At 40.7% G+C, this 23,148-nt stretch overlaps 2 protein-coding genes across 3 annotated transcripts in view; one reads left to right on the top strand and one right to left on the bottom strand.

Moving 5' to 3' along the window:
• Positions 1-23,148, bottom strand: part of LOC105187575 (UDP-glucuronosyltransferase 2B7) — a 280,765-nt gene that overhangs the window by 107,233 nt on the left and 150,384 nt on the right. The gene's annotated exons all lie outside the window — the stretch shown is intronic.
• Positions 4,333-5,577, top strand: LOC105185812 (uncharacterized). 2 transcript variants are annotated; one of them, XM_019842598.2, is made up of 2 exons: positions 4,333-4,892; positions 5,160-5,577. In XM_019842598.2, the coding sequence occupies exons 1-2, from the start codon at positions 4,473-4,475 to the stop codon at positions 5,325-5,327; spliced, it is 588 nt and encodes a 195-aa protein (XP_019698157.2). In that variant the 5' UTR covers positions 4,333-4,472; the 3' UTR covers positions 5,328-5,577. The 2 variants fall into 2 exon arrangements, with proteins under 2 accessions (XP_019698157.2, XP_025156015.1); XM_025300230.1 differs by having other exon boundaries at positions 4,333-5,016; positions 5,107-5,256.

Here is a 23,148-nt window from a genome sequence, read left to right as displayed (position 1 = left end):
CCCACTTGAGATTTGAACGTTACCACCCACCTTACCCCGAGAGGATGGGGGGGGAATAACTTTTATTATGTTCTTTAAAAATATTGAACAGGTATTTTTTATTTCTCAATCCAATGATCATTTCTGGAGAATTGCGGAAAATATAATTTTTTGCGATTACAGCGCCATCTATCAACGAATCAAAAAAAAAGTTTCAGACAAAATTTACGTATTTTGTGGCGTAGAATCCGTATCTGCAATAAAAAATGGGGATTTCCACTTAAGATTTCAAAGTTGCCCCCAACCCCCACCCCCAGGGGGTGGGATGGGAGGTCGAGTTTGGTATCATTGGATGTCCCCCTTCGAGACTAACAACTTTCATTAACCACTTTTTTTTATCCAATGCATAGTTCTCGAGATATTTCAATGTCTTCAGATAAATTGTGCACCCTGTATAATACTGTTGAAAATGTACTGTTGACATGGTCAGGAATGGAGACGTAACACAAGTGCATACAATGACAGAAGAATTGTGAGAGAAATTCAATGTAACCCATCGACAACATCACGAAGAATTGTTGAACAACTACAATTAAACATATCTTCAAGAACTGTGAGACGAAGATTAAAAGAGGTGAGTTTAAAGAGTTGTATAAGTAGATGTAAAGCATATATTAATAAAGTGCATAAAAGAAACGTTTAGCTTTTGCAAAAAAATATGTAAATGAGCCATTATCATTCGGGAAACGAATAATATAGAGCGATGAAAGTAAATTTGAATTATTGAATAAAAAAGAAAGAGCATACGTGTGGAGAAAACCGAATGAAGCTTTAAAGTAGCAATATGTTGTATCAACAATCAAGTATGGAGGAGATGCAATAATGCTATGGGCTTGTTTTTCGTGGTATGGGATTGGAAATTTAGTAGCTATAGATGGAATCATGAATGCTGATAAATATATTGGGATTTTAAATGAAAACTTAGAAGAATCAATTCTAAAAATGGATCTCGATAAGGAATGGATGTTTCAGCAAGATAATGATCCGAAGCACACAGCAAAGAAATCGAAACAATTTTTCCAGAATTTTAAAATAGAAGTTCTTGAATGGCTTCTACAAAATCCAGACCTTAACCCAATCGAAAATTTATGGAGTTTACTGGATGCCCAGAGATTCCATTAGAAAAACATAATAATAAAGAAGATTTTTAAATGAATTGCAACTAAAATTTCAAAGAACTGATGAACATCTGCAAAAACTTATTGGAAATATGCGACGACGTTTACAAAAAAAGCAGTAATGAAAGCAAAAGGCTACAATACAAAATATTAATATTTACTTTCTATAGTGTTCATTTAATTTTGACCATGTGCAATTTTATGTTATTATCATTAATCAATAAAAATTCAAATATATTGTTTGTTACAATTGGTTTTTCTTTATATTTTGTCAAATTATACATCGTTAATTTAAATAAGCAAAAAAGGTTTGATTTTTCGACATTATTAGTTAAATTAAATTAACCTTTCGTTATTTATGATACCTGTCCACTTAATTTTGTCCACGACTGTATATGCACTGGCGGATTCTAAGGGAGGTTTTGGGATCAAACCCCCCCTTCCAAATTAAAAATAATCAGTTTTATTACATCTGTTTAAAAAATTTAGGTAAAATGGTACAGGCCGATTAACACACAGGCGCCCGTGAATCGAAGTCTTATGTCTAGAATTCACTGTATCTAAACTGTTCAATTTCTTATATACAATATCCGCTGTTGCTTGCTGAGAGTATATTAATGATGATGAAAAACCTCAAAATTACAGCATTATTGTATTTACAATTTTATTAAAACCCCCTCCATTATCGACGTCAGGGTCCGCTAGTGTATACGAGGGCGGTCCGATAAGTACTTAGCCTCACCGCCCGATGGCGCCACTATCGCAAGAGAAATTTACTATCGTGTAGTACATTCTCGTAGACGGCTACTGTCGAAATTTCAGCCGAATCGGACTCGTAGTTTTGTTTTGATCGCGTGTGGAAGCGGGCGTGTCCGCGGATTTTAGAAAAATGAAAAAAGAGCAATATCGGTCGGTGATTCGATTCTTGTTTTTGGAAGGGAAATCGCGCAGCGAAATCAAATAGCGCTTGGATGCTGTGTACGGTGACTCTTCTCCTTCGATGGCGACCGTCAAAAATTGGTTTAACGAGTTTCAACGTGGTCGCACGTCGGTTTTTGATGAGCCACGCCCAGGTGCCCCGAAAACGGCTACCACGGAGGATAACATGACAAAAATCCACGATCTCGTATTGGCAGACCGCCGATTGAAGGTGCGCGAGATAGCTGAGACAGTAGGCATCTCAAAAAACCGCGTGGGTCATATCCTGCATGAAATTTTGGGCATGAGAAAGCTGTCGGCGCGATGGGTGCCGCGTTTGCTCACTCCGGACAACAAGCGCAACCGTGAGACCACTTCAGAGCAGTGTTTGACGCTGTTTAAGCGCAATCCGAAGGAATTTCTGCGTCGTTTCGTGACCGTCGATGAAACATGGATCCACTGGTACACACCAGAGACGAAGGAACAGTCGAAACAGTGGACTTCACCCGGCGAACGTGCTCCGAAGAAGACGAAGACTGTCCTATCGGCCGGAAAGGTGATGGCCACCGTTTTCTGGGATTCACAAGGTGTGATCTACATCGACTACCTGGAGAAGGGCAAAACGGTCACAGGGCTGTACTTTGCCGAATTATTGGGCCGATTCGACGCCGAATTGCAGAAAAAACGGCCCCATTTGGCGAAGAAAAATGTGCTCTTCCATCATGACAACGCACCGGCTCACACCTCCGCTCTCGCCACAGTCAAATTGGTCGAATTGGGCTACGAACTGCTGCCCCATCCACCGTATTCTCCAGATTTGGCCCCGTGCGACTTCTTTTTGTTTCCAAACTTGAAAAAGTCACTCGCCGGGCAGAAATTTGAGTCGAATGAGGAGGTCATCGCCGCCACGGAGGCCTACTTTGCAGACCTTGAGAAAACGTATTTTTCAGACGGGTTAAAGAAGTTGGAACATCGCTGGGTCAAATGTATCGAGCTAAAAGGAGACTATGTTGAGAAATAAATCGCCACTTTTCCAAAATTTTCGTTTTTCTTTTGTAGGCTAAGTATTTATCGGACCACCCTCGTATATGTATATACCGAGTGTTTTAGACCACACGGATCACCCAATATTTTCGTTAACGCGACATTTTAGAGAAAAATATTTCAGACAAAAGTTATAGGGCTTCAAAGAACCTATTCACTGACGCTATGAATTTGACCTTGGAATAATCTTGAAAAGTCCAGTCAATAGCAACATAAAATCTTAAATGGATATCCCAATTTTTTATTACACCATCTTCTTTTAGCAATTAATTTGAACAACTTTGGTTTGGAACATTTTTTTATTTACTTAATATTTTTTGAGATATTTAAGAAAAACTTGATAATCTTTTCAATATTTAACTCACGATATTTCGCTAACTATTTGTCAGAAGAAAAAGTGGTATTAGATTTTTTTGCTCTATTTAGTCTCAAGAATATATTTTTATAATAGCGCCCAGACTTTTGTCAACTTTGATTTCTGGAAATTTTGAAATCATCAATTTAAACAAATTCAGGGCGCAATTGGAATAATATATTCTTGAGATTAAATAGAGCAAAAAAGTCTAGTATCATTTCTTTTCTGACAAATAGTTACCGAGATATCGTGAGTTAAATATTAAAATAGTTATCAAGTTTTCCTTAAATATCTCAAAAAATATTAGGTAAATAAAAAAATGTTTCAGACAAAAGTTGTTCAAATTAATTGCTAGAAAATTAATGCTAGACAAAGATGATGTAATAAAAAAGTTTGGGTATCTATTTAAGATTTTTATGTTGATCTTGACTGGATTTTTTAAGGTTACCCCAAAGTCAAATTCATAGCTCCAGTAAATAGATCTTTTGAAGCCCTATAACTTTTGTCTGAAATATTTTTCCCTACAATGTCGTGTTAACGAAAAAATCGGATGACCCAGATGGTCTGAAACACCCGGTACATACAGGGTGTCCCAAGTTTTTCCGTACAAACTTTAGTAGAATGTTCTATGAGCAGAAATAAAAAAAAATGTTATATAAACATAGGTCTCAAAATGCTTTATTAGAAAGTTATAGCAAAACATAAAATTTTACGTTGAAGAAGTGAGTGTACATAAGTAAGTGGTACGCCGTTAAATGATGTTTATCTTATCCGCTTCTTCTTGTTGTGTTTACTGTTTGAAATAGTTGAAGGTGATCATGAAAACTATAAAATCAACTAAATCAAGAAACACGGTAGTCTTTCGCGAACTGTCGAGTTACGAGTATTTCAGATTATTCGCTAGTAATAACAAACAGTGAACATTGTCTCAAAATGCCGCGAGTTTTCACAAACGAAGAATACACGGATATTCATTATGTACGGTTTGTGTGCAGGAAATGCAAGGGCTTCTACTAGATAATATGAACGAAGATTCTCTAACAGAAGAGTGCCGCATCACACAGTCTTTACCAATGTTCATTTGCAATTACGTTCGACGGGTACATTTCGTCCGTTGGCAGAATGTGGAGCTATACGTAATTATCGTCGTTCTCAAAGAATTCTTAATATGTTTAATAATGATCCTACTACAAGTATTCGACGAGCGTCATATCAGCTCCAGCTATCCCGAAGTATGGTTTGAAGAACATCGTGAACTGATAACAGGTACCCGTATCATTTCACACCGGTACAAGTACTTTTGCCAACCGATCACGAAAAGCGAACACAATTTTGCGAATGGTACGTGCAACAAATACAAGAAGATGATTTTTTCCCATCAAGAATACTATGGATTGACGAGGCTACATTTACGAGAGGTGATGTTTTCAATTTTCGTAACAACCATGTATCGTCACATGAAAATCCATACGCTGTTCGAGAAACAGCTTTTCAACATCAGTTCAGCTATAATGTATGGATGGGCATGTACAACGACTAATGGTAAAATTGTTAAAACGCTAATTGGTTCACATTTCTTGCCAGAACGTTTAAGTGCACATTCTTTTTTAAACTTTCTTAACAATGATTTAGCAATTGCTCTCGAAGATGTACCTTTACTATCTCGCTAACACATGTGGATACAGTTAGATGGATGCCCAGCACATTACGGAAGACAAGTACGACAGTGGTTAAACGGACATTATACCGAAAGGTGGATTGGTCGAGGAAGTCCGATATCTTGGCCTCCAAAATCACCAGATCTTACGCCATTCTTCTACTTGTGCCAGACTTCTACTTGTGGGGGACAATGAAAGAAAAAGTTGATCGAACACAAATCATGTTAAGAAATGAACGAATACAAAGAATTATCGACGCAGCTGCAAAGATAAAATAAAATCCGCAAGAAAGTTTTAGGGTGATAAATTCAGTAGTATATTGATAGCTTGTATTGACATGGGCGGACGGCATTTTGAAATGCGAACTTAAGTGAAATTGTTTCTTACATTTTGTATTTTATTTTTGCTATAACTTTCTAATAAAGCATTTTGAGACCTATGTTTATATAACATTTTTTTCTTCTTTCTGCTCATAGAACATTCTACTAAAGTTTGTACGGAAAAACTTGAGACACCCTGTATATTAGGTTGTCTAAAAAGTATTGAGCCTTTAAAGGTTAAAATTGAGAATACATTTATTGTTATTTGAAAATGACATTATGAAACCACATATGCACCATTTTGTACGGTGACCTTCTGCCATTTTTCCCGCAACACTATAAATCCATCACTATAGAACTTCTGTGGTTTCTGGTCAAAAAATTGTGACACGTGGTTTTCACAAGCCTTTTTTGAAACTAACTTAACACCATTCAAGGAGTTCTGCAGAAACCAAAACAAATGATAGTCTGATGGTGTCAGGTCCGGGCTATACGGTGGATGTATTAAAACCTCCCAGCCAAGTTCTTTCAATTTCTGATGAAGGTCGTTAAAGATGTATGCGGTCTGGTATTGTCAGCATGATATACGACACCCTTTCTGTTGACCAGTTCCGGCCATTTCTTTTGAATTGATAGGTGCAATCACGCTAATTGTCGACAGTACAGGTCCGAGTCTATCGTTCTGCCTGGCGGCAGCAGCTTGTGATGCACGATGCAATCCCACCCTTCCAATCCCATCAAACACATAGCATAACCTTCCTGAGCGTCAGTGTGAGCCACAGACTGTGGAGCTTTTCCTCGCTTCGACCACGATCTTTTTCGCACATTGTTGTCATAGGTTATCTACTTTTCGTCACTCGTGATCAACCGCTTCAGAAATGGCTCGATTTCGTTACGTTTCAGTAGAGATTTGCAGATAGAAATTCGATCGAGTAAATTTATTTGAGTTAGATCATGTGGCACCCAAACATCGAGCTTCTTTTTATAGCCAGCTTTCTCTAAATGGTTTAACACTGTTTGGTGATGGATGTTTAGGTTGGCGATGTCATGACCGCTTACATGCCAGTCTTGCTCAACTTTTGCCAGAATATCATTCACTTTTTCTGTGATTGGTCGCCCACTGCGAGGAGCATCTTGGACAGCGAAATTTCCTTGCAAAATCTAATCGAGCTTTCTTATTTTTTGCACTAATTAATGGTTTTTTTACATCAGCACGTCCTAAAAGGTCTATTTCCTTTAGACGTCGAGATATTGTACTTCGACTAATATCAGCAAGATTTTCTTCTCATAATTCTCGAGAAATATCCATGGCAGTTTTTCTAACATCTGGTATCGACTTTTTTTTAATTATTTTATCGACGCGCTTTGTAAAGGGTGTTCCAAAATTCATGCAAAAAGTAATTTTGATAGAAAACACAGGTCTATAATTAAAAATTGTAAATTATTTATTAATTCATAAAATATACAGTATAGGGTTATGTATGGAATAGTATATCGGGTAAATAGCCTTCACGGCTTTGCTGGCACATATGCACTCTTTTGTTGAAATTTTCCATGATCATAATTTTGCATAAATGTGGCTGAATTTCGTTGATACAGCGCTCAATTTCTTTCTTCAAGGCGTGGGTGGTCGTAGGCTTGTTGGCATAAATCTTAGACTTCAAAAAACCCCAAAGAAAAAAGCCCAACGGCGTTAAATCGTACGATCTGGGCGGCCAAATCTGATCACCAAAACGGGAAATTGCACGACCAGAAAATGACTCATGCAGTAATTGAATTGTTTCTCGGGCTGTATGGCATGTATGTGACACCGTCTTGTTGAAACCACATATCGTCCACATCCATATCTTGCAATTTAGGCACAAAAAACTAGTTTATCATGTCGCGATAGCGAGCACCATTAACTGTTGTTGTCTAACCAGCCGCATTTTCGAAGAAGAATGGTCCGATGATGCCTGCAGCCCAAAATCCGCACCAAACAATGACACGTTATGGATGCATTTGTTTCTCAACAATCGTGGATTTTCTGAACCCCAAATGCGACAATTTTGTCGATTAACCAAGCCATCAAGATGAAAATGAGCCTTATCGCTGAAGATGATTTTGTTCGAAAAATCAGCATCCACTTTAAAATATTGCTCAACAATGAAAACGCGTTGTTCTTTCATGTAGTACTCCATTTTAAAAACTCTAAACTGTCAGCTGTCACGCTGTCATTTTTTTTCGTTGGCAACACTACCGCACAAATGGCGCAAAATTCAAATCTTGCCTGAATTTTGGGACACCCTTCAGTTTTGCAAAGTCTATCGTTTCGTGGTTTATCAGCTAAAGAGTTCGTCAACTAATATTTAGCAATAATCCTATTTACAATACTTTTGTCAATTAGTAAGCAATTAGCAATTTCGCGAAAAACCTTTCCTTGTTGAGAAAGATTAATCATGGCTTTGCATAACTGAAGACTTATATGTTTCAGCATTGCGGTAGACAATAGACTGAAACTTAGTTAAAGCAAATATTTACGAAGGAGTTTCATAAGAAACGTAAACAAACCGGGCTCATAAAATCATAACAAGAATACGGCTCAATACCTTTGAACACATCTAAATTGTTACGTCTTGCGGACTCCGCGCACTCTAGACTTCTTTTATAAATAAAGGAAATTGAATTTATTATTACTTATTATATGGCCGGATGCGCTCAGGCATGTTATCACACGACGCGATCTCTGGAAGTTTCGGTGCTCCGGAAATATTAATAATCTTGAACCAACTCCGATCTTGTTTCTCACGCGCTTAGTCAACGATAACAGTATCGCGACATCCTTCTTAGAAATATCGATATTTTCTTCTTAGAAATATCGATATTTTCTTCTTAAGATTGCTGCCACGTTTTTCTTAAACAAAAGACTCTCGAAATCCTCTTATTGCCATATGCATCCTATCTCCTACAAAATTATCTTAACCCCTTAGCTTACAATGACGCCCCAGAGGCGTCGCAAGGTTGTCGGACCAAACATGAATAAGACGCCTCAGAGGCGTCGCAAGGTTATCGGACCAAACACGAATAAGACGCCTCAGAGTCGTCGTAAGTCTACCGGGCGAAACATAAACAAGACATTTCAGAAACTTGGTGGGGCGGCCGTCCCAAATATGAATATTATGAATATTGTATTCATAAATATGAATATAATAGGTCACAGAGACATTCCAGAGGCGCGACGTTCAGTTACTTCTCATTCGCATTCGACGTTACATCGTATGTAAGAAGTATTATAAAATCACCCATTATAAATGTCTTCAAAAAGAAAAATTAGAATTGAGAACAGTGATGACATTGCTACCAGTAGTAGTGACAGTGGTAGTGACATTGTACGTTTCGTACGAAAAGCTACTAAGTAACTGGTGATTAGCGAAGAATCCGATAATGAAGATCATTATCAACCACCTGAGTTGTGGGTCTGGAAAAAAAACGAGAACCAACCAAAAATATGGCAATATATGGAAATTCCCGGAATAAAAGAGGCAACATTAGATCAGTTGAGTACAAGCAAAAAGGAAATGGGCGTTTTTAATATAATGTTTAATAGTATATTTTGGGAAAATCTTGTGACGGAGACAAATCTATACGCGAAACAAGTAATAAACAATGAAAATAAAAGAAGAAAAATTGATGAAGCTTGGTTTCCTGTTGACTGTGATGAACTAAAAATATATATTGCCCTATGTATAATTGCGGCTGAAGTGAAGAAACCTGCAATTCAAATGTATTGGTCTAAGAGGGCCGTTATTAGAACTCCAATATTTAGAGAAACGATGCCGTACAGAAGATTTTTACAAATAAGTAGATTTTTGCATTTTGCAAATAATAAGGTGGCCAATAGAAGTGATAAATTAAGCAAAATAAAACCCGTAATAAATTATTTTCATCAACAATTCCAAGAAATGTATACTATGCAAGAGGACATTGCAATTGACGAATCATTAATAAAATTTAAAGGACGCTTATCCTATAAACAATACAATCCGTCAAAAAGAGCGAGATTTGGTATAAAAGTTTATAAATTATGTGAGTCCAGTTCAGGTTACTGCTATAATTTCAAAATATACACTGGCCGTGACAAAATACATACTACAGAAAATGCATCTGAAACTGTGGTCAAAGAACTATCAAAGCCAATTTTACACAAAGGACACACATTATATTTGGACAATTGGTATTCTTCACCAAATCTTTTTGTAACTCTACTCAACAGTAAAACTAATGTCATTGGAACAGTGCGCGCAAACAGAAAAAATATGCCAAAAGATTTCTTGAAAACAAAATTAAAAAAAGGGGAATATGAAATGAGAAGCTGCAATGGATTACTGGCAATAAAATGGAAAGATAAACGAGACGTTTTTATTCTATCTACAAAACATACAACAGTAGCAATGACTGAGCAAATCAAATAGCAACACAATCCTACTTGGAAACCAAAGTGTATCGTCGAATACAACAAAGGGATGATAGGAGTTGATCGACAAGATCAAATGTTAGCGTGCTTCCCTCTGATGAGAAAGTGTATGAAGGGGTATCGCAAAATTTTCTTTTACCTGTTTGACATGGCTTTACTTAACTCTTTCATTTTGCATAACAAGATAAATATTAAAAAAAGACAGAAATATGCAGAATATAAGGTTAAAATAGCCGAATTATTATTGGAAAATACACCATTACCGGACTACAACCGTAAAGGACAGTTGTCAAATGGAGATTTACCACTAAGATTGCAGGCTCAACAGTGGAGTCATTTTCCCAAACATATAGATCCAACGCCGTCGAACCAACACCCAAAACGAAGATGTGTAGTTTGCACAAAGCATAAAAAACGCAGTGAGACAACGTAGGAATGCAAAAAGTGTAAAATTGCATTACATGTACCAACATGTTTTGAGAGATATCATACTATCAAAGATTACTAAATTTTTGTATTAAAATAAAAATGTTATTATTAATGGATTATTCAATTTGCAACAATAAATCTTTTTTTGTTTAATAATCTACTAACCGTAATTATTTATCAAACATCTTGCAAAGTTAATTGTACCGCGCACGTGTATATACAAATCATAGGAAGTTTGCGATTTGTACAGTTTCGAACGCTGAGCCAAGCTGTTTATGTCCCTGCGCGCGACCGACCTTGGTGTCGCTTTTGGCCCGCATAGTTGGAAATTAGATCGTAAGGGAAGGGGTTAAAGACACTGCAACGTATTCTTAACCCCCACCTCTAAAAAATATTCGAAGCATAGCCCTATGACCATATTTGGGCATGAAAATTAGATTTCCGAAACAATTCCCTAAATCCCCACTCTCTCAACCGAGTTGACGTTTTGAGAAAAGCCAAAAAGGCAAGACACTTCTCGACCGACCTGCATCCAGGACAGAAGCTTCTCTTCAGCACCCCTTCAGGGTCTCCTAACAATCTAGCCTACTAGTGGCTTAGACAGATCAGTGTTTCTCCAGTCGTTAATTATTCTGTACGATCTCGTGCATTTTTGGACCATCGTGAGCAATCCAGCAGAAACCAGCTTCCTATTCTTGGCGCAAAACTTGGATCATCCATCTTCACAGACACGCAGCAATTACACTCTTCATTTCCGACAAATAGCATAGATCCAGCAGTAAGTTATTTATACTTTCTTTTACCTGAGTGACCACTTTCTTTTCATTTTTCTTCTTTTCTTCTCTCTCTTTTCTTTTCCTTTTTCTTCCTTTTCTCTATCCCTCTTGGCATTCCTCCTTAATTGTTAAATCCGGTGTTAGTGGCCCAATCTTTTCGATCACAGTCGGACATAATGAACACGGAATTTTGCTCAGACCGCAATTGTTTATATATATATGTATACGTACACAGTTATAAATCTTACAAATTCTTTTTCATTGTAAACCCGCTTAATCATCGATAAAACAAGTTATTTGTAATTATAAGCCAATCTCGTTTTCCAACTATATAATTATTCTCAACAAAAAATTCTCTCTTCCCTTAACTGTTGCTCACGGTCCTATCCCAGGTAAAAGGATTCACAAGGAGATGACGCAACCTGTTTCATCGATTTCAACACGAGTCATAGCACACTCGATAGCTATGATGCCGTGTATAAACGCCCTAACATAATATGCGTGAATGCTTCTTTGTTTACGAGTAATTTGCAGTTAAAGTTTAGCTCGCGGAGCCGTGCCACACATAGGGCGCAAGTTACAACACTCTTTCACGAAGCGGCGTGGCTGAGCAGACAGAGGCTCCCGCGCTGCGAACACTTTTGCGCTGACGACGACGTTCGAGTCCCGTCGACGACTGGTTCGTTTTTTTTTCGTATGCAAAGACATGTAATAAATATTTTTATATTGTTCTTATGTATAATTCCTTTTTTTGTTTCTACGCTATTAATCAAGGCTAATTAGGAGAGTCAGGTCTTTCAAATATGAACACAACTTTTTTATTAATTACAATAAAATGTTTTTTTCGTGTAAATCTATTTCGCATAAATATTTCGCAGGAAAGAAATGGCCAGACAGTGATTATTTTATGTGAGAGAAACCCGAGAGCCGTTAGAACCGTTACAAGTAGAAAGGAATCCTCTTCCATTTCCCCTTCTCGCAGAGGGATTCTCATGTTTTTCTTTATAGCTTTTTCCTTATAGCTCGCTCGCTCCTCGTCGTTCGCGCTCGCTCGCTCTTCGTCGCGCTCGCTCGCCTCTTGTCGCTTGCACTCGCCTCTTGTTGTTTACGTTGCCCCTCGCCGCGCGCGCTTGCCTACCGTTACTCGCTGACTCCGCCTGTATCAAATGTCTATGTGTTTACTGCGGTCGCCCTCCGCTCTCTACGCGCTCGTTGGCTCACATGTTATAATTAATAACTCGATAACTATTGCCAATTTGACATTATGGTACATGACTTTTCTTCTCGGCTACATCCAATCTATCTCCAACTTTCGTCTGCATGATCAGCTATCAAACACCCTGTATACGAAAATTGAAAACATCACCTCTCGTTAATGAAGCCTCGTCAGTCCATAGTATTCTCGATGGGAAAAAATCATCTTCTTGTATTTGTTGCACGTACCATTCACAAAATTGTGTTCGCTTTTCGTGATCGGTTGGCAAAAGTTCTTGTACCGGTGTGAAATGATACGGATACTGTGGTGGGGGTATATCTCCCCACTGCAGAAACAAAGCCGGACTTGGCGATCCCGCCCATATTAAGGGGATCCTAGACAGGATCGGGGACTTGGTGCGCAAATGCCGTCCCCGACCTGTCGTGATTGCCGGGGACTTTAACGTCCACTCTGAGGAGTGGGGTTGTAGTCCCCGGCAGCGGGTTCCCAGGGGCGAGGTCGTTATCGGCTGGGCGGCGGGATTGGACCTACTGTTGCTAAACAGAGGGTCCACCGACACCTGTGTAAGGCCGAGAGGGGGGTCATTGATTTGACATGGGCCTACCTCTCGGCTGCCAGAATGGTCTCCGAATGGAGGATGGAGGTGGAGGGCAAGACTTTATCTGATCACAGATACATAGTCTGGACCCTCCACCTCCCCAAACCAAAACAGGTGTCGGCCCGCCGCCCCGGGGAGAGGAACTTTCCTCTCCCCAAAAGATGGGCCCTCAGTCGACTTGATGTGGACAGGTTTCGGGCTGCTGTCCTTGTGGCCACCTGGCACATAGAGCCAGGTGAGTGGGACCCCGGCCCCCAGGAGGGGGCTGGGGAGATAACGGGGATAGTGGCGTCGGCGTGCGATGCCGCTATGCCCCGTTCCCACCCCTGTCGGCGCCGGGCCGCATATTGGTGGTCGGAGGAGATTGCGAGGTTTCGCAGCGACTCCGGCCGCGCCAGACGGGCGTACACGCGGGCCCGGCGACGAGACAGGGATGCCACAAGGACAAAGGAGGATTACCTCGCCGCAAGGGTAGTCCTCCAGAAAGCCATAAAAAAGGCCAAGCGGGAAGCCTGGGAGCGATTGGTGAGCTCCCTGGACGACGATTCGTGGGGACGCCCGTACGAAAGGACGATAGGAAAGATTCGTCCTTGGGCGCCCCCGCAGACGGAGACGTTGGACCCCCGGGCTCTCGACGCGCTCTTGGACGCCCTCTTTCCGAGGGCGGAAGGGGATCCTCCCGTGATCCCTCCCCCAGAAATGGGGAAGAGAGACTGGGACGAGGGCCTGGAGGTCACTCCAGAGGAGCTTGCCAGGGCCCGGAGAAAGCTCGGCGGCAAGGGCAAAGCCCCTGGCCCCGATGTGATTCTGGACCGCGCCTGGGCTCTCGCGTTGGCCGAAGGAGACCTGTCCATGTGCAGGGTCTTGACCGGATGCCTCAAGGAGGGGGTATTCCCCCCAGAGTGGAGGAGGGCCAAATTGGTCCTCCTCCCGAAGGAGGGCAAGGAGCCCTGTAATGCGTCAGCCTACAGGCCGATTTGCCTGCTAGACGAGGCGGGCAAGATGCTCGAACGCATTATTGCTGACTGCCTCGTCCAGCACATGTCCTCGAGTGGGCTGGACCTCCACGACCGCCAGTACGGGTTCAGGCCCGGACGATCCACGCTGGACACGATCCAGTGGGTCCGGGACCTGACCCGGGCGGTCGTGGAGATAAGGGGCAGGGTGTTGCTGGCGGTGTCGTTAGACATATCAAACGCCTTCAACACCCTGCCCTGGTCGGAGATAGGACGGGCCCTCGAGCACTTCGGGGTGCCCGCCTATCTCCGGCGGATGATGTCCGCCTACTTCGGGGACAGAGACCTCGCTTTCACTAAAGAAGGCGGGGTTCAAGGGTGGCGCACGATGGAGCGCGGTGTCCCACAGGAATCGGTGCTCGGCCCCCTGCTGTGGGATATCGGCTTCGACCAGGTTCTTCGCACTCCTCTCCCTGACGGCTGCCACGTCGTCTGCTACACGGACGACACATGGAAGGGGAGACCTGGGGGAAAGCCCACCTCCGTGCGGAGATGGCATCGGTGGGAACCATCGGGGACCTGGGTCTCAAAGTGGCGCCCCTCAAGACTGAAGCCGTGTTTTTTCACGACGGCAGTCGAGGGACGCCGCCGGAAACCCAGGTCCTAATAGATGGCTTCCACGTCCACGTCGGGCCGACGATGAAATATCTCGGCCTGACGTTGGACAGCCGATGGGCATTTGGGCCTCATTTCAGGAAATTGGCCCCCAGGGTGCGCAAGGCGGGACTGGCCGTAGCCAGGCTGCTGCGCGCCCAAAGGGGCCCAGGATGGCAGGCTCGCCGCTTGTATGTCGGTGCGGTTCTCTCGATCGCCCTGTACGGGGTGCCCATATGGGCGCCCCAGTTGCTGGCCAGCTCAGCGGCCACGCGACTAATGAGACAGGCTCTAAGGTCTCTCATGATCAGGGCGATTCGGGAGTTCCGCACCGTGTCATACATGGCAGCGACCACCCTGGCCGGCTCCCCCCTGTGGAGCTCCGAGAAGAGGCGTATCCTTTACTGGCGGGTGAAGGAGCTCCGCGAGGGGTGAGAGCTGACGGCCAGGGACCTGAAGGCACTTATGACCCAGGCCAGAGACCAGACCCTGGAGCGGTAGGAAGGCGCGTTAGCCGACCCCCGAGGGTCCGGTCTCGCAACGGCCGAAGCTGTCCGCCCCTGTCTGTCCGAAGTGGCAGACAGGAGGGGGCGTGGAATATCCTTCCACCTGGTGCAGGTATTGACCGGGCACGGTTGCTTCGGGAGATACCTGCACCGGATAAGGAAGGAGCCCACTACTCGGTGCCACCACTGCCCCGAGCAAGAGGACACGGCGCTGCATACCCTGACTGCCTGCGCAGCATGGGACGAGCAGTGCCGTGTCCTGCTCGGGGCGGTAGATTGCCGGGATGGGGAGCTCTCGCTCCTGCACCTAGTGCGAGCTATGTGCGGGAGCGAGAAAGCCTGGGAAGCGGCGGCCTCCTTCAGCAGGGATGTCATATCCCGGAAGGAGACCGCCGAGTGGGAGCGTTGGCCCGGGGTGCGTCGTCGTAGAAGACGGCGAGGCCGGCGCTCCCCGGGGGGGGGATTCACAGCGGGTCCGAGGTGGCATCGGCCGAGGAGAGGCCGCTGATCTACACAGGTCGGCGCCTCCCTCGGCCACCTTGGGCCAGGCTCCGTCACTCGGGGGGGAATGAGGAGACTAGCTCCCACTCCCCCGAGTGATCGGGTAGAAAGGGACAAGGGGAGGTAGACAACTCAGTTGGGGCTGGGCTCACCTCCCCAATTCCCCCCCTAACTCAGAGCCGATGAAATTCGTGAAGTCTAGGATGGAGCAATGGGACATACTACTGTGATAAAAAAATAAGGTGAATTTTTCATTTAAACTTCGCGGGTACAATAAAATCATGAAATTATTTTTTTGTGGGTTGGTAGCACTGTCTTTGACATCTATGCAGAGTTTCATTCAATATATTCAATTGCTGCAGAGCTATACGTGTTTTTCTAAACATACAAAAGTGAGTTTTTCGATTTTTACTATGTCTGATTTTGTTGAGCAAAGAATTTGCATTAAATTTTGTTTGCGGAATGAATATTCTGCTGCGGAAACGTTGAGGATGTTGCAGAAGGCCTTTGGTGATAAGGCTATGTCACAAAAAAATGTTTACAAGAGGTACAAAGACTTCAAAGAAGGCCGAGAACGAATTCAAGACGAACAGCGCCCCGGATGACCATCAACATCTACCGATGAAAGCCACGTCAAGGAAATCAAAGATTTACTGTTCGAAAATCGTCGATTGACAATTAGAAACCTTGCTGACGCTACGGGCATTTCATTTGGATCAACCCAAACCATTTTAAAAGATGTTTTGTGCCTCAAACGCGTCAAATCTCGATTGGTTCCAAAAACACTGTCCCACACTGCATTGGTTCTTCGAGAACATTTCGCCAAAAATTCGACCCATATCGTTCCACAACCACCGTATTCGCCTGATTTAGCACCGTGCGACTTCTGGCTGTTCAACAAACTCAAAAGACCGCTCCGAGGACACCGTTTCGACTCGATTGAGGAGATAAAAGCCGAATCGAAGAAAGTATTAAAGGCCATCCCGGAAAAGGATTTCTCTGACTGTTTCGAGGATTGGAAAAAACGTTGGTATAAGTGCATTGTGTCAGACGGGGAGTATTTTGAAGGCGATGAAATTGATTTGGAAGAATAAATAAAGATTTTTCATTTTATAAACAAATTTACCTTATTTTTTGATCACAGTAGTATGTGCCATGCGATGAACAAGCGACAGCAGCTTATGTCTTTTTCCAGGTAGAATAGTAAGTTGAGTAGAGTCAAACAGGAAACCCAGATAAGTACACCGAGACGAGGGCTCGAGGTGGGATTTAGAGTAGTTAATAAGAAAGCTCAGCGATGTAAAAAACTGCAGCGATGCTTTAACGTTTTCTCGGCATTCCTGAGCCAACGCTCCTAAACATAATAAATCATCAAGGTAAACCACCGATTGGAAGCCTTGCTCTCGCAAAATTCGAACTACAGGCCGTACAATTTTAGTAAATATAAAAGGCGCCGTTGAAAGAACAAATGGTAAAGACATAAATTCGTAACATCTACCCCGCCACTGGAAACGAAGAAAACGGCGATGTAAAGGATGAATAGGGACGAGTAAATAAGTGTCCTCAAGGTCCAAAGTAGCCATCTGAGAGTTCGGTAGCATGAGCCGCACAACGGCACATGGCGTCAAAGTGCTAAGACGCCATCGCAACAGTCAGCGCGAGATGCGTTATCGTTCAGCCCCTACGCACACAGCTTGCCGCGGAACATCTATAGGCCGCGATGGGCGTGGAAAACACCAAACTTTACGCGGTTATTACTAAAAAACTACTACGATTTTCACATTATGATACAGGACTCTTTTGTTCCTCTCACTTAGCTCTATGTTCCTACGGAGCTCGTGTCCCAAAGTTCTGAGACACCCTGTATATAGGGTGTTTGAAAGCTTATCATACAGACGAAGGTTGGAGATAGATTAGGTGTAGCCGAGAAGAAAAGCCATGTACCATAATGTCAAATAGGCAATAGTTATCGAATTATTAATTGAAACATGTGAGCCAATGAGCGCGTAAAGAGCAAACACACTGCATATATAATTTTTTCCTCCCTTAATATTAGGTGTACAAATGAATAATCCAAATTATTTTAAGCAGTTATGAAATCAATTTTAAATTGAATAGATTTTCCCGCTCTTTTGTGATTATGCAATGTTGACATATAGCTATTAAAAAGAACATATAGTTTGGCGAAAGGCCCAACATAACCTTCAAAAGTATTCAGTTCAGTACAGTCGAAAATGGCAACAGATAAGGTGCATATCCGGCACTGCATTCTTTACGAATTTCAACAAAGAAAAAATGCTGCAAGAGCGTGCGAATCGATTTGTTCCTTTCTCGGCGAAGGTGTTGTATCGTACGATATGTGCGCATTTTGGTTTAAGCGGTTTAAAAGCGGTAATTTCAGTCTAATCGACAAACAACGCCCTGGAGGCCCTCCGAAGTGCGATAATGATGATTTGGAACAACTGTTCGCTGAAAATTCGGCACAAACACAAAAAGAGCTTGCAGAACAGTTAGGAGTAACGCAGCAAATGATTTCCAAACGCCTACATGAGATGGGAAAGATCCAGAAAGAAGGAAAATGGATTCCGCATGAACTCACTGAAACGAATAAGAATCAACGAGTGGCAGCGTGTCTTTCTCTTCTCAATAAGCAGCGTCGAAAGTCTTTCTTGTGGAAAATCGTTACGGGCGATGAAAAACGGATACTCTATGACAATCCGAAACGCAGAAAGTCATGGATAAATCCCGGCGAATCATCAAAATCGGTCGCAAAACCCAATCGCTTCAGAAAGAAAGTTCTTCTCTGCATTGGGTGGGATATCAAGGGCGTGCTTTATTATGAGTTGTTGGAACTGGGTGAAACAGTTACTACGGACTGCTACCAACGTCAATTAATCTGCTTGAGTCAAGAATTGGAACGAAAACACTCATATACTGGCAAAGGAGAACGTCCAGTGAAATTGTTGCATGACAACGCCAGGTCACACATTGTTTCCAATACAAAAGACATCATAATGAGTCTTGGCTGGGACGTCTAGCAGCACCCGGCGTATTCACAAGACATTGCTCCATTCGATTATCACTTGTTCCGGTCGATGCAACACGCTTTGTTCGATATGCACTTCCAATCAGTGGATGAGACCCGAAAATGGCTTGACGACTTTATCGTGTCCAAAGACGTAACATTTTTCCGAGATGGAATTCATCAACTGCCTGAAAGATGGCTTAAAGTTATAGAAAGCAACGGCGAATACTTTGATTGAACAATTTAATTTACTTTCTTTTAAAATAAACCTTGAATGTGGCTGAAAAATTTGGATTATTCATTTGTACACCTATTACTTACTTTATTGTACATCTATTAATTACTTTCAAATATATATGTTTATGCGTTATTTATGTACGTGTATAGATACATAGGGTGTCCCGGAAGGAAAGTCAATATTTCGTGAGGGTATAGAATGAGGTAATATAAGGTAAAAACGTTATATAAACATGGTGTCGTTTATTACTGGTTTCCGAGATACAGCTATATTAAATTACACGTCGGAATTTAAAGTTGGCATGTCATTGGGATTTCATTCTTCACCATAACGGAGCGCTGCAGGCTGTGTATCAGTTGGAAAGGTTAGCGAAACACACCTGGTGATCTGTCCTGCTGTTTGGGACACACTGCAAACATACCGCACGTGTTTTCTAATGTAGAGTACGCAGATATGGTTTATGTTTATGGGTATTATGATGGCAGTGCTCCCGCAGCCGTTAAAGAATATCACCGCCGTTTTCCGATGCGCCGCATTCCAGACCGAAGAGTATTCTCAAGTGTTTAACAGCTTACGTGAAAATGGTCAACAACACTTCCCAGTGCCCACATCACATCTGAACATAGAGTTGAGAGAAATGTTGAGGAAGAAGAAAATGTACTTTAAATGGTACAAAGGAGCTTTATAACTAGTACAAGAAGGGTCTCTGCACGTACTGGTGTTCCTCGGACACGTGTCTGGCGCATACTGCATCATGACCAACATCTGTACCTATTTCATCCGTAACGAGTACAAAATCTCTATGAAGGAGATGGAGCCACACGTGTGACTGTATACTGTCTAATGTAGGCATCTACAGTTTTGCCAGTGGCTACAGAATCATCGTGAATTGATTCCCGTCATACTTTTCACTGACGAGGCAACATTTAAGCGTATGACATAAATAATATGCGTAATACCTATCGTTGGTCGCAAGATAACCCTAACGCCATTGTTGTACAGAATTTCCAAGTTCGTTTCTTCGTCAACTTATGGTGTGGCATGATTGATGGAGTGCTGATTGGTCCCGTTATTTTACAAAATCGTATGACAGGGCAGAGTTACCTCGACTTTTTACAAAATACGCTTCCACAACTGGAAGATAATTCCCTGGCTACACGAAGAACAATGTATTTTCAGCACGACGGAGCACCTCCTCATAACACACATTTAAAAGAACACTTAAATACAGTGTTTCTACATCGCTGGATCAGTCGCGATGGAACAGTGCAGTGGCCACCAAAATTACCCGACCTAACTCCCTTGGATTTCTGCTTGTGAGGTTGGTTAAAGTGTGAGGTGTATAAAACTAAAGTGAATACACGGGATGAATTTATTGCATTTAGTGTAATAGTCGCTGTTGACCAAATTAGGGGTCGTGAAGATGCCCTCCAGCGCGCAACCTGCCACGTTCTCACAAGATGTGACAAATGTATCGAAGTACGGGACGAAATATTCGAAAATTTGTTATGATGGATGTATTACAATGTAATTGCAGTAAACTTCAACTCATATTAAACAATTCCGACGTATAATTTAATATGGTTGTATCTCGGAAACCAGTAATAAACAACACCATGTTTATATAACATTCTTGCCTTATATTACCTCATTCTATATCCCCACGAAATATTGACCTTTCCTCCCAGGGCACCCTATATATACAGGATGTCCCATTTTAATGTCCCACCCCAAATAACTCTTCAGTATCAAAATTTCAAGGAAAATGATCTAAATAAAAGTTGTAGGGATTTAAGTGAGCAACCTTATGATGATCTTGATTTTGACCTCGACCTCTATTTTCAAGGTCATTTGAAGGTCGACTTGTGTTTTTTAAATGGGAACCTTTATTTTTTATTACACTGTTTTTTTTACTAGTTAATTTGAATAACTTTTGTCTAAAACATTTTTTTATTTGTCTATTTTTTGAGATATTTGAGGAAAACTTGATAACTTTTTCAATATTTAACTTACGATATCTCGTGAACTATTTGTCGGAAGAAAAAGTGGTACTAAACTTTCTTGTTTTATTTAATCTCAAGAATATATTGTTACAATAGCGCCTTGACTTTTGTCAACTTACTGATTTTTGAAAATTTCAAATCATCAAATTAACAAAAATGGCGCTAATCAAAAACAAAAAGGGCGCTATTATAACAAAATATTCTTGAGACTAAATAAAGCAAGAAAGTCTAGTACCACTTTTTCTTCCGACAAATAGTTCGCGAGATATTGTAAGTTAAATATTGAAAAAGTTATCATGTTTTTCTCAAATATCTCAAAAAATATTCGACAAATAAAAAAATGCTTTAGATAAAAATTGTTCAAATTAACTAGTAGAAAGTAGCAGTGTAATAAAAAATAAGGGTTCCTATTTAAAAAACGCAAATTGACTTTTAAATGACCTTGAAAATAGAGGTCAAGGTCAAAGTCAGGGTCATCATAAAGTAGCTCACTTAAATCCCTACAACTTTTATTCAGATCATTTTCCTTGAAACTAGAATACTGAAGTATTACAATATTTATATGCAATATCTATATATAATATTTGGGGCAGGATATTAAAATGGGACACCCTGTATATAAAACAAAAAATATATATATATATTAAACACGTAAACGTATATATTTTAAAGTGATTAATAAGCGAGGAAAAAATTTTAATGAAAATGACGCCCCAGCTGATTTCTTGTACAGCGACGGGCCTGAGTGTACCGCGATCGTCGCCCTGACCGCTGAACGCGGAATGGAACGAGGGGGACGGTAGGCACCATCTACTGAATTTCGCCCCAAATGTGCAGATCGTCTCCAGCTCTGCTTTAAGGGCATATTTTTTAAATTTCTCAAAATTGTCATTTCCATTTAAAAATGGCGGAAAAATCGCAAAATTTTACGAATTGTCATATTTTATCCATAATTATTTATAAATTTCGGATAAGTAACGGCTTATTATCATTAAAAATAATGAGATTGATATTCGCAATTGATTTTCGATTAAATTTTCAATGTGACGGATTTAATATGGCTGCCAAAAAGGTGTGAAAATCGATTTTTCTACATATTTCCTAAATCCCTCTATGAATTCTTTCTCATAACCATTTTACGCACGAACTATTAATATAATATATATTATCAGATATATATTAACTATTATTATGAATTAATTTATTTAACTAGTATATATCAATAGATATAAATTTGTAAAGTTATAAGGCAGTAAACTGAAAATAGTAGAAATTCTTGGCTATTAAAGTTCATTGCTGCTATACATAACTAGATATTTCCCTAGATTCCTAATCTCGTGATTGAATCATTAAATGATTGAATAAAAATAATAACCTCAGTAAAATATTATATGAAAATACATATCTCTATTGGGTATAATAAGTTTTCACCCGTTTTAAATACAAATTAGACGTTTATTTAAACAAAAATACATTTAAACAAAAATACAAAATGATTTTATTCAAAGTACATCCTACTGGAAGCGACAACTTTCTTCCATTTTTCAGATAATAAACGGATTCCTTGAAGAAAAAAATCAGGTTCTTTTGACTTGATCCATTCATTAAGTTATTTTTCGATCAATTTCATTATTTTTAGTAATAATAAGCCTTTACTTATCCGAAACTTATGAATAATTGTGGAAAAAATATGACAATTCGTAAATTTTTACGATTCTGCTGCCATTTTTAAATGGAAATGACAATTTTAACAAATGTAAAAAATATTCCGCTTAAAGTACACCTATTTTGTGCACCGATGTTTGCGGCAAAAGTTGGAGTTTCATACTATATCGATGTGAAAAAAATATTGAAGAAAAATTGTTTTCGACTTTTTCGTATTTTTAGCTTTATTTTACACAAATTCTGATTATGGATTCTGAGAGAGCGTAAAATTTTACGTAAGAAATGATATTTTTCAATTTTTTTTTGGATGTTTAACATTGCAAATAAAGCCATTGACAATTATGTTCAAAATATATCCGCTTGGGAGTTAACGGCTTAACCTATCATTACTTACTTCTTAACGTTTCTTGCTTTACTTTAAATGTATTCTCACATGATTTTCTTCGAACGTCCGATAGGTTGTTTATTATTACTTCTTTTTCTTGTTAAAAATATATAATAGACATCTTAAGCAACTTATCAACACCTTATCAATACTTATCGCCTGCATCTTTTGCGCCATTAAATATCAAATCGTCAAATTGACAGATATAATGATAGATTAGTAGTAGTTTTAGAGCATTGTTGCCGATTTCATTGAATAGTTTAAAGCACAGATATTCAGATATGATACACC

This window comes from Harpegnathos saltator, unplaced genomic scaffold (genome assembly GCF_003227715.2).
Source record: "Harpegnathos saltator strain DR-91 unplaced genomic scaffold, Hsal_v8.6 scaffold107, whole genome shotgun sequence".
NCBI lineage: Eukaryota > Metazoa > Arthropoda > Insecta > Hymenoptera > Formicidae > Harpegnathos > Harpegnathos saltator.
This window is presented reverse-complemented; position numbering and strand designations above follow the sequence as displayed.

What these genes read in the sequence shown, in the direction of transcription:
- LOC105185812 (XM_019842598.2), top strand. Translation starts at nt 4,473, where the DNA reads ATGCAAGGGCTTCTACTAGATAATATGAACGAAGATTCTCTAACAGAA. An exon ending in CGAGGCTACATTTACGAGAG is followed by an intron (nt 4,893 to 5,159) that starts GTGATGTTTTCA and finishes ATGTGGATACAG; the next exon opens with TTAGATGGATGCCCAGCACA.